Source organism: Hirundo rustica, chromosome 18 (genome assembly GCF_015227805.2).
Source record: "Hirundo rustica isolate bHirRus1 chromosome 18, bHirRus1.pri.v3, whole genome shotgun sequence".
Classification (NCBI taxonomy): Eukaryota; Metazoa; Chordata; class Aves; order Passeriformes; family Hirundinidae; genus Hirundo; species Hirundo rustica.
The window spans coordinates 8,752,367-8,765,104 of record NC_053467.1 but is presented as its reverse complement, the minus strand read 5'-3'; the positions used below and the strand labels follow the sequence as shown (position 1 = coordinate 8,765,104).

Below are 12,738 nucleotides of genomic sequence, written 5' to 3'. Positions count from 1 at the left end.
AGAATTGTGAATTTGTTAGAGCTAAGCCAGCACAGCAAGTAAACAAGGCACCACCAAGTTCCTGAGACTAATTATAAGAGAACTAAAGAATTAAAGAAACTACCCAACTTATCCAAACTCCACAGAAATCCAAGCAGTTTTATCAGTGTTTGAGAACCACACAGGGAGTATCAACTCTACTGAAGAGAGCAGCAAAACCTCCAGCAGCTTTAACAAAAACTCTGTACATCCAAATCACAACCTCCTCTGATCTAAACTGAGGATCGCTTTAGAAATTTTGGTTAATACTCAACTGTAAAAAAATTCCTCATAATTAATATACATTCAAATATAGGCAATGCCTGAAGAATCTGACCACCAGTTCAGTGATAAAGGTATGAAGTACTAAATGATCTTACAAACAACTTTAGGACCCAATTTCTGATTCAGAGTAGATCTGCTGCCTCAGGCCAAGATTTGTAAGACACTCAAGGAAAAATTAGCCAGTTCCTGAAGCCCCAGCTCATTTTGCATTCCAGTCAAGTCTCAAATCCATTCAATTAGTAAGTTTAATTATTGTTTTAAGAAAACAAACACAAAACCGAGAGCACACAACAACGTAAGTCCTCCCAGACCAATTATCCATGTTATATTAAGGCATTAGGATTCTTGCATATGTTTCCTCAGAACAAAATAAACGGGATGAGAAAACACATTCATTCCAGGCAATTCCAGTGACCTTAAGCTGAGGTTATTTCTGTTGGGTCAGAAATAAGCAGATCAATTATGGAGGCAAAACAAACACAAGGCCAAGAGTTCTGACAGCACAAGCACCTCCACCCAGACCCACCTGCATTTCACAATCCGCCCGGAGATTGAGCTCCTCGCAGCATTCCCTGGATACCCTCAAGAAGATATAATCCTTCGTCTTCTCCTCGATAGCTGCTTCATAAACCTTCTCTTTGGTTCCTTGGGTCTGTGCTGACTTCTCTTTAGTGACAGGTAATAAATAAACAGCATTGACTTTGGTCATCACCAGCCGTCCAGCCAAGGTGTCTTCAGAAAGCGTCTCGGTGAGCTTAAAGCGGCCAAAAAGTTGTCCATTTTGGGCATATTTTGCACCCCCAGAAACACCAGTGAGCATGAAGCTTGCTACAATCTGCAATTGCACTTTTATGTTGAACCTAAGCGAGGAAAGCATCGAGTCAGTGCACAAAAATTTCAAGCGTTCGCAGTGAAGATTCACTTCATTACCTGATTTTTAAGTTTGAACAAGTACAGTCAAACTGGCCCTTCCTTTGTAAGTATGCAGCTGCCAAACAGCCACACTTTTTCCTTTTTGACTGTAGCCTATAAAGTATATATTTAAAAGAATCAACATCTATGAAGTTTAAAAATGAACCCTCACAAGAGAGAAACAAATACCAGATACCAATAAAAGCCTAGAGTGAACGAATGACATGTCCCAAAGCAGTAAAAATTTCTATTTAAACAGTTCTAATCTTATGGAAGGTATGCAAGGGGGGCCAAGGAGGCAAAGAACAGAGCAAGATTCCTATTTATCCCATCTGTCTCTTCCAGGCTGCACACCAAAGAGGGCAATCTCCATCTTCAAAAGTAAACGGTATTATACCTATAATTCAGAGGGATTGATTAAAATGTGTTGAAACAAATGAGATTGTAGGCATTAAAATGATATAATTTTATTTGAAATGAGGGAATGGCATCACAGGCTCAGCCCTATAAACCGTCTATCCACAGAATTCCTATTAGCAGCAGCTTCCTCCAGTAATCAGAGATGGAACAAATTCACCCTCTGCAGCTATCACTTTCCAGAAGTCACATGCACAACACATTAAAGTGACTCATTAGCACACTTTATTGACCTCTCACCGATAAAAAGTAATCTCTTCCTAGTGTGTTGGGGTTTTTTAAACAGATTGCTTCAACCTGGTTTTAAAAAGAGCAAAGGGGAAAAACAACCTGACAACAGAGTAACAATATTCAGTTCTTTTCTCATCAGCAACTTTTTTCCTAAATTTGCAACAAATTACAGAAAAAAAGTAAAACCCATTCACAGATGAAATAAAACCTCTTGGAAAATACATTCTTTTCTTTTCATACTTTTCATACACATACTGGTTTTATTTGAGCTGTTCTTATAATTGCTGTTTTAACCTAATAAACTGGTAATTGCTCATTTAAGCGCTGCAGTATCAATAATCATAAGCCTCTAACAATAAAATCCAACATTTTAGCTTGGTAATTAAACATCTACCAAACCAATCAAATGCATTTTTTTTCAGAGCTGGCAAATCTTGCACAAAAACTGCAAGTTTGCCCCCATGTGGTAACAGCTGCTTCTTTACAGAACATGGGCACTGTCAGATCTGAATTTCCCAGTCCTCCACTCTCCAAAAGCAAGGGAACCTAACAGAGATCTGTTTGGTTCTCACTGACCACAAAGGTTACTGCACAAGCTACAGTGAAAGCACTCACCCAATCCTTTCCATTTCCACACATACCAATAAAAACCCCAACAAAAAAAAACACCAAAAACCAAGCTTTCTTCTACTGAAGCGCTGCACTATTCCAAAGGAGCTATCAGCAAGTCAGCAACATGTGAAACACCTCACAGCTCCTTGATAAAACACTATAGAAAACATTTAACTGAGTAACAAGGGCTGGGATTTCTTACTGAGATACAATCGTTTGCTACTGGAAATTTATTTTGTTAAAACTTTCCTAAAGTTGATCCCTGTGCTGCTGAATATGTATCAGCTGAAATTCAGATTTACAAAAATGTGCTGCAAAACAGTTCTGTGGCATTTCTGAGACAAGGCACAGGTTAGTGTTTTCTATGACTGAACTGCATCTGCTGTGCTGAAGGGAATCTCGAGTTTAGATTATCAAGCAATTTCCATTGTGCAAGCTGACACCTTCTGGCAAACTACAAAACCACAAAATCCTCTCAGGATTTGATTTTTAAAAAATCAGAAGTCGCTTCTTCCATCCGTTTCTCACCCTTGCTTTGCAGGGTTATACAAAATAAGGTTTTCGGTCAGGTTTATTAAAAAAACCAAAAACTCTGATTTCCTCCTAAGCACTGCAAACGCCATCCTACCTGCAGCGTTCTTGGGGCAGCTACGAGAAAACCTGTTGTTCACATTTAAAATCACAGAATAATTACAAAGAATGACTTGATAAATCATTAATCATCCAGCACCAATGCAAACAATGAACTCCCCAAAGGCAAACAAACCCATCCTGGCCAAAGCCCCAGGTGCCACTTTGCAAAAGCACATTCAGCACATTTGCTGTGACACTGACACCTGCAGGGTTCAGGGTGTGATCAATGGAACACACAGGAACGACAAAAGCAAATTTATTTTCCATCAGAGCCAGTACTTGACGTGTTCCCAGCCTTGAGGATAAATCTGCTCTGTAATTCTGGGAGCAGGGAAGGAGCTGTCTGTCACCTCACAGCCTTTAAAGTTCATACAAGAAAATGTTCCAGTCGCTCTAACAAGTATATATTGCTTTTCTCTTCAATATGCAAGAGAGAAAGGAAGAGTTTTAAAACCATGAACAGATATTTACACTCTCCAAAACCCAGCTACTATCAAGACTGGAACACTGCTTCGCTTTTCCTCAAAAACAGGGTGTTTGCACTTTGAAAATCAACAGCGGTGACCCCCTTATTATTCTGTTTTGTGATACTCATGTGGAATAACTTGTATAAATGTCCCTTGAAATATGAAAATAACCTCTGAGACTGTCCAGAACCCCCTTATAATTCCTTAACCTGAATTCAAGGCATGTTTGAGCCGCTGCAACCTTCACCCAACGCTGTCCAGTTCCACTCAGATGATCCCACACAAAGTCTGAACCAGCGCTTTCCTAGAAAGCGAGAAGCCATCAACATTCTTCAAAACCAGGGATCCACTTCAGGCTGCACTGCAGACACTCACGTTACTCCAGTGCTGTCAGGAGATCCTACTGCTCTCACAAAGCACATTCACAAACCCTTCCAAGCGCAACAGCTCATCAACACTGTCACTGTGGCACCTCTTCAGAGGCGTTACAACCCACTTGCATCTGGATTTCTCAGCCCATTTCCAGGCTTGCAACCCTGACACTTCACTAGAGGATATAAAGTGTGTAATCTTAGCCACAGAAGAGTGGAAATGTCTGCTGGTTTGAGCCTTGGTGCAATAAAGTGGGTCAGCTACAAGATCAAAAGAATATTTGTCATCAACACTATCAAAACAGATTCCAAGAACATTATTAACACTTACACATAACTTATCAAGCAATAAATTACTGTTGCACCGAACAGTCCGAAGGGGAAGCATGAAATACAAGATACACTTATTTTTCTTTCATTTCATTCCAGGTTTGCTGCTCTTTGGCTTCCTATGAGGCATGAGAGTGCAACTCTCAAGGTGAAAACTCCATCAGTAAAAATACTGCTCATGTTTTAATGGTATTTCATAATATTAACTTTAAATCCACTTTTGCTTCAAAGGGCCTTAGAAGAGTCAATCTGTTTATAAATATGGATGATGGAGAATATTTCTGCAAACTGGCAACAGTGCTCAGGCACGATTCCTCCATGTGTTGAACTCCAGCTCAAGAGCAGAGCGCAGCAGCGATAAAAGAGAGTAAACAGCTCAAATACTGCCCTTCAGCTGAGATTTAAAAAAGAAATTGAACTATTTTTCTGCTTTAAAAGCAATGGAAATACAACTGTTCTCTTTCTGAGCTCTAGAGTGTTGGTTCAACTGAACCTCTGTAGCTCCAGGAATGGTTCTTCATCTTAAAAAAAGACTTCCTGATTTGGAACTTTCAAGTAATTGATAAAACTAAATTTGCTGCCAAATTAGGCTAAAATGATGTTATATCTTTTAGACTTTCCATTCTGAGTAGTTACAAAACTCTAAAACTCTTTAGTAGCACCTGAATGCAGGAAAAACTTTTGACCACAAATATTAAACTAAAGAAAAAAGAGTCCACACGAAGGTCTGTAAGTGTGAATTTCACATCCTTTTCCTAGATCCGTATTTTTCAAGCATCTACACCAGTTGAGTAACTTGTACATAACACCTAAAGACACACAAACCAAACAATGTCTATTATATGCCTTTTATTAGGAACTTTTATCCAGAAACTAGGTGTCAGGCTATTTAGGAAATAGAGTCAGCTGCCACATCGTCACAAGATCAGTCTGATCCACCCACAATTCAACCCTTTTTACAAAGATTTTATATATTCCTTTGCTACAACCTACTTCCACACAGGAACAAAAATATAAACTATTATTAATATACTTTTATATAGACAGACAGAAAAAGCAGAAACAAAAATAATTAACAAAACCACGTCCAACAGCTGCTTCGCACCTGCAACTGTAAGCACAGACTTACGCTGTTTGTTTTCAGTGAATTAGCAGGAATTTATATTTAAGTGCTAGTGACCTTTACCAAACATTACTATGGCCAGACACCTCAGTATCTTAAAGCAGCAGGGAGCTTTAATGAAAAAAGCCGTCGCCCTCATTTTAACAAGAATATTTTTATTAAAGAATCACTTACTTGCTAACTTCCTTATACTGTGCTATTTCCTCAATATAAAGGAGGTCGTGGAGCCGTGACTGATAGTTGGCCTTGGTCAATGATTTGTCCAGGACAGATTGTGTGAACAGCTGGTCAGCAGACAGAGGGATTTGGTATCTGGTGAGAAGGCTCCTCTCCAATTCAGTAGTTTCGTTAGGCTCAAACTCCACTATAGTCTTCGACGTGGAATCCCAACGCTTGGCTGTGGTCAGGAGCTGTTGCCGTGCGTGCATCAGGTATTCAAGGTCTGCATGGACACAGAGCAGGGAAGGTGTGGTTTGTTTTTATAAACCCCAGCTGGCTTGGTTTTATTTCAAAAACAAAATAAAATAAAATTAAAAAAAAAACCAAACCACCCTACTAGTAAAACCAATTCCCTCAGAAATACCTAAACACAGGCAGAGTCTCCCCTGCCCACAACACCTTTAGGAAGTTCACTGCTGGTATTCACTATCCCCGCTTTTCAGGTGGGCACAGAGAGCGAGGAAGCTCTCCAAGAGTATCAGAAAATAAAACATTCTATAGACAGCGATTAGAATTAATAAAGACAAAAAAGCACTTTTATTTCAATAATAAACACCGACAGCTTTGAAGGACTTGGCACCGCAGTAAGCTTTAAAACCCAACTGCGACATCCCCTCATTTCAAAAACATTAAATAGTGAGGAACCCTACAATGCATATTATAGAATTTAGAAGGTCATAAAAACAAGTAGATAAATCAGCTGGTAAGGAATCATCGTATTTGCAACACTGTGAAAGCCCTTTAAAAAGCTTTAAAAAGCCCCCTAATCTGTGTGTGCTGCAGACAGTTACATGAAGTAGCTACTTTACTAAGTTAAACTTGGGAAATGTAACCTAACATGATATAAAATTAGAAAACTCAAAGGAAATTCATTTTTCAGCATACCCTGATTTCAGGGACCACATAGCTTAGATGAGAAAGAGAAGACCAAGCACTTGTCTACAGCCACCTAGAATATACCCATTAAAACCACTATGACAACAGTGAATCAGTTAACAGAATTGCAGTTAAATTGCAGAGCTGAAAATATTTGGCATTTATACTCAAGCTATCTTAATGTATAATCTCTGAGTAAGATTTAACATAGGTATCCAGGATATCACACCAACGCTGCGAATGTGCAAAAGAGACATTTTCAAATTCAAATTAAACGCTTAACATCATCTTGACTGTCTTTAGTCTAAATAAGAGAAAAACCCAGCATTTTAGCAAAAGAAATCTCCGTTCAGCTTGACTGTGACTCCAGGAACATGGCTTATCTTACTCACCGATCTCATGTGTTCACTAAGACACATTTAAATATATCCCTCAAGCCTGAATCATATCAGTAGCTACAGTTGCACAGCAAGAAAAAGTCCAGGTTTGTGTGGTTTGTGTGTCTGAAATAACATCACCATAAATGAAGCTTTCTCTGCTACAAATCACACCTCAGATCCCAAAAGCTCAGTAATTATGCTGGGACTGACTCCTTCCTTGCTGGAACAACAGCCATTTAATTCCCAGCACTGCAGAGGCTTTCCCTGGAAGCTTGACATAAACAGCTCCTGGCACAGATTGCACACACAGTGACACTTTCTTAAAGAGCAGTTAGTACATAATCAGTGCACAGAAAACTTCCAACAGAAACTTCCTTTTTCTGTTGGAAATAAAGATTTTTCAAAATGCAGACTGGAGGCTCCTCTATTAAAATATTTTAATATTGACCTTTCATTCCTGCCTAAACATCCCAACAGGGCCCTGAATTACATGCAAACACAGACCTCAGGCATCTTTCTGCTAGAAAAGCATTTCCAGAAGATCTCAATTCATATATATGCCAAAAGTGAAAAGAAATGATGGAATTGGACACAGAGCCAATGTAGTTATCCCTTTCCCTTGCCTATTACACAACTCTTAGATTACACAGCAAAAAGCCCAGGATTCTGTAGTTACAATTATCTGTAAAGCTCTTAAAACTCTTTCCATTTGAGTGTTAGTGCTGCCCTGCCTGTCCCTGTGCTCACAGGCAACACGTGAAGGCAACTGCAGCACGCAGCGCTGGGGGCTGCTGCCTCATATATCCATATCCCACATCCTTGGTACTCATCCTTCACCTTCGTGGGGAATTCGGCTGCCTGCTCCTGGTTTAAGGCTTGGTTTAAGGCCCCAGAGCACAGATCTGGTCTGACAGGAACTCTCTCATGGCTGGGTTCTCTTGATCTCCCCAGGTTTCCAAGGCAAGGACTGCTCTGCACAGGAGGGTGGCTCAGGAAATCTGGGATTACCCACCTGGAACAGCTCCCACTCCCTGGCAGTGCCACACCCTCTGCTCCCAGAGTTGTTACACCATGCACAGCTCCCCTGCTCCTGGCTACGAGCACTGGCGGCATCTCAGAAGATCATGATCTTTGGTTTTTGCTGTTTACAGCTTTGTTCCGTGAAAGCTGCAAATGTTCATTTGTTATATGGAAATAAAGGCCGGGAACAGAGAACTGCTGCTTTCTCAGCTTCATCTTTTTTCCTCCTTTTTCCCTTTTCTTCTTTCTGCTTAAATCCCAGTGCTGCAATTCTGTTTCGTTGGTGTTTTTATCTCTCAAATTTTCATTAAAAATTAAGATCCTGTATCCCACCCAATGGCCTGCTGCCAAGTAACATAGTGACCTATATTTAGCTCTCTTACACCATAAATCAAAGTGCTTCCTTCTTTTTTTGCACCTCCTCAAACGTCTTTCTCTTTTCTGACATTTTTCTCATACTGGAGTTATTTCAGGTTTGAACTGAGAGACATAGATGAGTTTAAGAAACAAATTAAACACTTACAGTAACTTGTAGCTCTTTTTTTTTTTTTTTTTTTTTTACTTGAATACAAAAATATAGTTACACTTCCTTTACATTTTCAAAATTCATGTCAGCAGCAAATTATTGAGTTACAAGCCTATACTCAGCCTCTTGCCTTTGACAATCCTAGTCAGGTATTGCAAGTGAAGAAAAAAATACAAACCAACGTCTCAGATCATCTGTTTTAATTACTGGGTTTCTTACCCCATGTATTCTTATACAGAAACACTTCATTTCTCTAACAACCTTTTCTGACATATTTAATGCCTTCATCAATATAGGAATGTTAATAAAAATATAAGTATGTTCTTATAAAGGCAGACCTTCCAGTGCTGCACTCAGACACATACCAAGCTAGAAATTCCCAGCATTTTAATCATACTTAGGAGCAATATCCTGACACAGAGTAAGTCATATTCCTTTTATCTACCTAATTTACACCTCTGAAGCTCTTGCCTCCTATTTCTATTCATATCTGTGAAGAACAGAACATACAGTCCAAAACATTCACGAGCACTTGACAGAGATGCTGTTCTGCCCAAAACTGAAAAGGAAAGAGATGGCATGAAAGATCTCCAGTACACCAAAACCGAGAAGTTTTAGTACATTACCTTCAGTTGAAGCAGCATCAATCATCACTCGTTGCATGAGGACTGGTTCCAATCCAAAGTCAAACACCACAGTTTGGCGAAAAGTCCCAAAGATTTCCGTGTTAAAGGCTATACTGACTTTGTATATATAGTGATCTATCCCATTCTGGACCATCTTTCCTCCTATCCATTCCTGACAGTTTTCTGGAACTTCTTGTGATACCTGGGTAGTGCTGTCTCCAGCAGATATTGCAACGATACTAAAGTGTGGTCGATGGGCATCATAAAGCAATGCCACTCGATACAGCATTCTTGCAGGCTGGAAAAGAAATGCAAAGGCTGAAATACTGAAATTATTCCAGGAGGATCTTTATCTGCAATCAGATAAAGAGGGTTAAAAAGAACTATCAGCTTCTCAGAGCAGGTCCAGGTCCTGCCTGATCTCCAGAAATCTGGGCAGTTGATACATAATCAGCAGAGCTGCTGGGAAAAAAAGACAGAGAAGGGATGGTGCTGGGAAGTTTCTCTCTTTTAAGAATGATGCGACTGAAATCTTAATTGCAAAAGGTTATGGGTTGCATTCTAGTAATTACTGACTCACTTCGAAAAAATAAGTAGTCCTACCTTACATGTGAGAGCAAATGTCCATGTCTGGTGAGACTTTTTGGTGGTGACAGTTACCGAGAGCTCAGGATTATGTTCTACTCTCACTCCTTCTACACATTCACTAAGCTAGAGTAAAAGAAAAAAAAAGATAAATTAAACTTCTACAGGCAGTATCAAAACAGAAACATTCAGGAAAAGGGAGCATTTTGTTTAATAGAAAGAGGAAAGCCTGGTTTTCCAGATTGTGCAGGACTGATGCAAGTCCCACTGAGGAATTAACGTAAATATGTGCTAATGCAGAGAGACAAGCAAGCTAAATCTACCAGATCACAATGTGTAAGTGAAGAATAGAACCATTTAGGGACAATTAACCACAAGACTTGATTTTCAACAAACAACTTAATTGTAAATGTTTAAAGTAGAACAGAAGTTCATTTGGAAAAAAGGATCTGTGATACGACGAGGCCCAGAAGACCCCGGATCTCACTGACATCAATGAGACTATTGAGACAACAGGAAATGAGAATCAGGCTTTCTACTCATCAATGCATTTTGCATCAAGTCCACTTTTCCCACATTTTAATCAACAATAGATGGACCAAAAACTCCTTAGGGTCAGTGGTAAGTAGAGCTGGTCAAATGCCACAAGAAAATGTTCTAATTCCAAAGAGCTGCTAACTTTGATCATATCCATATCCCACACTCCCTGGTACTCAAACACTCTTGAGTATTTGAAGGATTGGCTGTTCTTCACACCAGCGCCTGCAGCTGCAGGCAAAGAAAAGGAGCCACACACAAGTAAGAGGAGTCCCCACAAAGCTGTGAAACCTTTACCATTTATTCTCCAGTTTAAGAAGTTCTGCCACCTAGGGAACAGGAACAATACCATGGGACTTGCCTGACCCATCCTACATTGGGAATAGTGAAAATGCAAAATTAACAAACTGTGATTACCCACAAATCAGCCTAAGTCTCTTTGCAAGAAGACCATGGGATGGAAAGGGCAGCAAATTGGTTGGACAATTACTTGGTGAGGAATGATTCGCCCAGCTCTGACAGTCAGGGCCAAAACCAGGCTTGTTTTAAATTAGTTAAAATATGAGCTCATAGAGAAGCAGGGTTATTTCCTTACCACTTTCTCAGGAGATAAGGAGTTCATCCATTTCTCAATCAGGGTTTCCATGTAACTGCCCGAGCACTGCTTGTTCTCCTTCTGCTGTTTCAATCGGATCAGGCGGGACGCGTATCGCTTCTGCCATTCCGTCAGCTCCTCCTGGGAATGTGCTGAAGTACACTGGGCACCATACCTGCAGATCCCTTGCTCTAAAAATCTGCATAAAGTAGGAAAAACCGTCATGCCGTGAACTTTTCAGCCTCCAATTTTTTTTTAAATAGAAATTTATCAAAACTTTACTTGTAAAGCCAGAAGGACATATGAACATTTTTTTAAGCCTCTCTCACAGAAACTAAAGGCAGATTAGTCCATGTGAGCTAATCTGGAAATATATATATTTATACAGCATTTTCTAAGAAGGGCAGCAGCTTCTCTCATATCAGAGCCCAGAAAAGTATATCAAATTTCTCAGAAATACGGGGGATGGAAGTCTTAAGAAATTTCCAGCTTTAAAGGAAACAGAATCAAGTGTTTGTACAGCAATTAACACAAGGAGATCACAGAGCATCCCTGAAATGACTAGGCACTGTATTAATATGCACAAAGCCCCCCGTTAATCAAGGGCAAAGGAAAGATGTAGCATAATTTCTTCCAGTGATTACATTATTAGCTGATAAACACTCAATCAGCAGTTTTTCCTGGAGCAACAGTGACATCACATGGTCCCTTCTACTAAGTACACCTACACAGAAACCTCTAGGAAAAGGCTTAATCCTCTTCTTTGGAAAGGGTGTCTCAGTCTAAAAGGATCTATTCTTGCAGACACTACGAATTTCTTAAAGAAATACATTTTCCAGTTAGTGGCATGTGCTGATGCATCGAATTAACGCTATTCCAAAGGCCTGTATACAATTGAAGCATTCTGGTTCTCAGAATTTACTGCAAGTCTGGGCAAATGCCTGTATAACTTGGGAATTATTTTTATAATTTAACTTTGTATTAAAATCATAAACCACAAGGCAGTAGCTGCAGCGCCATCATTCTTCAACACTGAAGCACTTAAAAAATAGACGACAAAAAATGAAAATGAAATAGGGGGAGAGGCTTAAGTTCTGAAGCTACTAGGAAAGCATTGGTTATGCAGAATAAAATGAGGCCAGGAGACTCTTTTGTCTGTTTGTCTGTTTTGCAAAAGGAGATTATAAACGGTTAATACAAACATCACATTTTTTTATTTCCACAGTACATGTGTTACATAATGTGAATTAAACTGTGAACTTTGAGCTGAGACAAAATCAAGCCACACCTGACTGTGACAGGAAAACCTTGCAGCACAACTACCTGCACATCTAGGTCACACTGGCATCAGTGGCTATAATTTGATTTAGCATACGCTTTTCCTTTAAGAAATGTACTTGACAGTTTGCATGCCCAAATTGTAAACAAAATAAATATGATATATAACACCATGTCACTAAAGGCCTTCTCAAGCTATGTTTCTTAATATATTTTAAATTAAAATGTTTTTCTTGGCAGTCAATTTCAGTATTCTTACTGTCAATTTTCCAATTCACCGCTGCATTAGAATGCGAAAGTATAATTATGATTTTCACTTCCTAAAGTAAATGGAGGGCAAGCATAAAAAATTGCTGACCTGTTCTTATAACCCACATAACAGATTTAAAGTGAGCTTCCTTTTCATTATTAACAGGAAAGCATATTACTTTAAAATTTGTCATTATTATACAGGTTTTCCAAGGTCCCATTGTTCATATTTTTAATACTTTTCTTTCCCCTCAATTTTACTTTCTTATTTAATACCTCCTGCAATTCCACAGCTTCATTATCTAGAATAAATATGCTGCACTCCTACTGCTTTATGGCACACAGGGGAAAAATAAACCAGAGCTTCAAAAATTCATATTTAGTACCTGCAACTGCCTCCTCATAAGGAACTAAAATTTTCAGCCCCTGGTCAGAAAGATGCTGCTCA

General features: G+C 39.3%; 1 protein-coding gene across 2 annotated transcripts in view; it reads right to left on the bottom strand.

Annotated features, from left to right (window-relative positions):
- The window catches only part of HELZ (helicase with zinc finger), an 84,652-nt gene that overhangs the window by 44,962 nt on the left and 26,952 nt on the right, over window positions 1-12,738 (bottom strand). For both annotated transcript variants that reach the window (XM_040081386.2, XM_040081387.2), the window contains exons 8-12: window positions 10,764-10,962; window positions 9,650-9,757; window positions 9,047-9,344; window positions 5,574-5,841; window positions 830-1,163 (exon numbers count right to left, since the gene is read on the bottom strand). In XM_040081386.2, coding sequence (XP_039937320.1) covers window positions 830-1,163; window positions 5,574-5,841; window positions 9,047-9,344; window positions 9,650-9,757; window positions 10,764-10,962 — 1,207 coding nt within the window. The remainder of the gene's footprint in view (window positions 1-829; window positions 1,164-5,573; window positions 5,842-9,046; window positions 9,345-9,649; window positions 9,758-10,763; window positions 10,963-12,738) is intronic.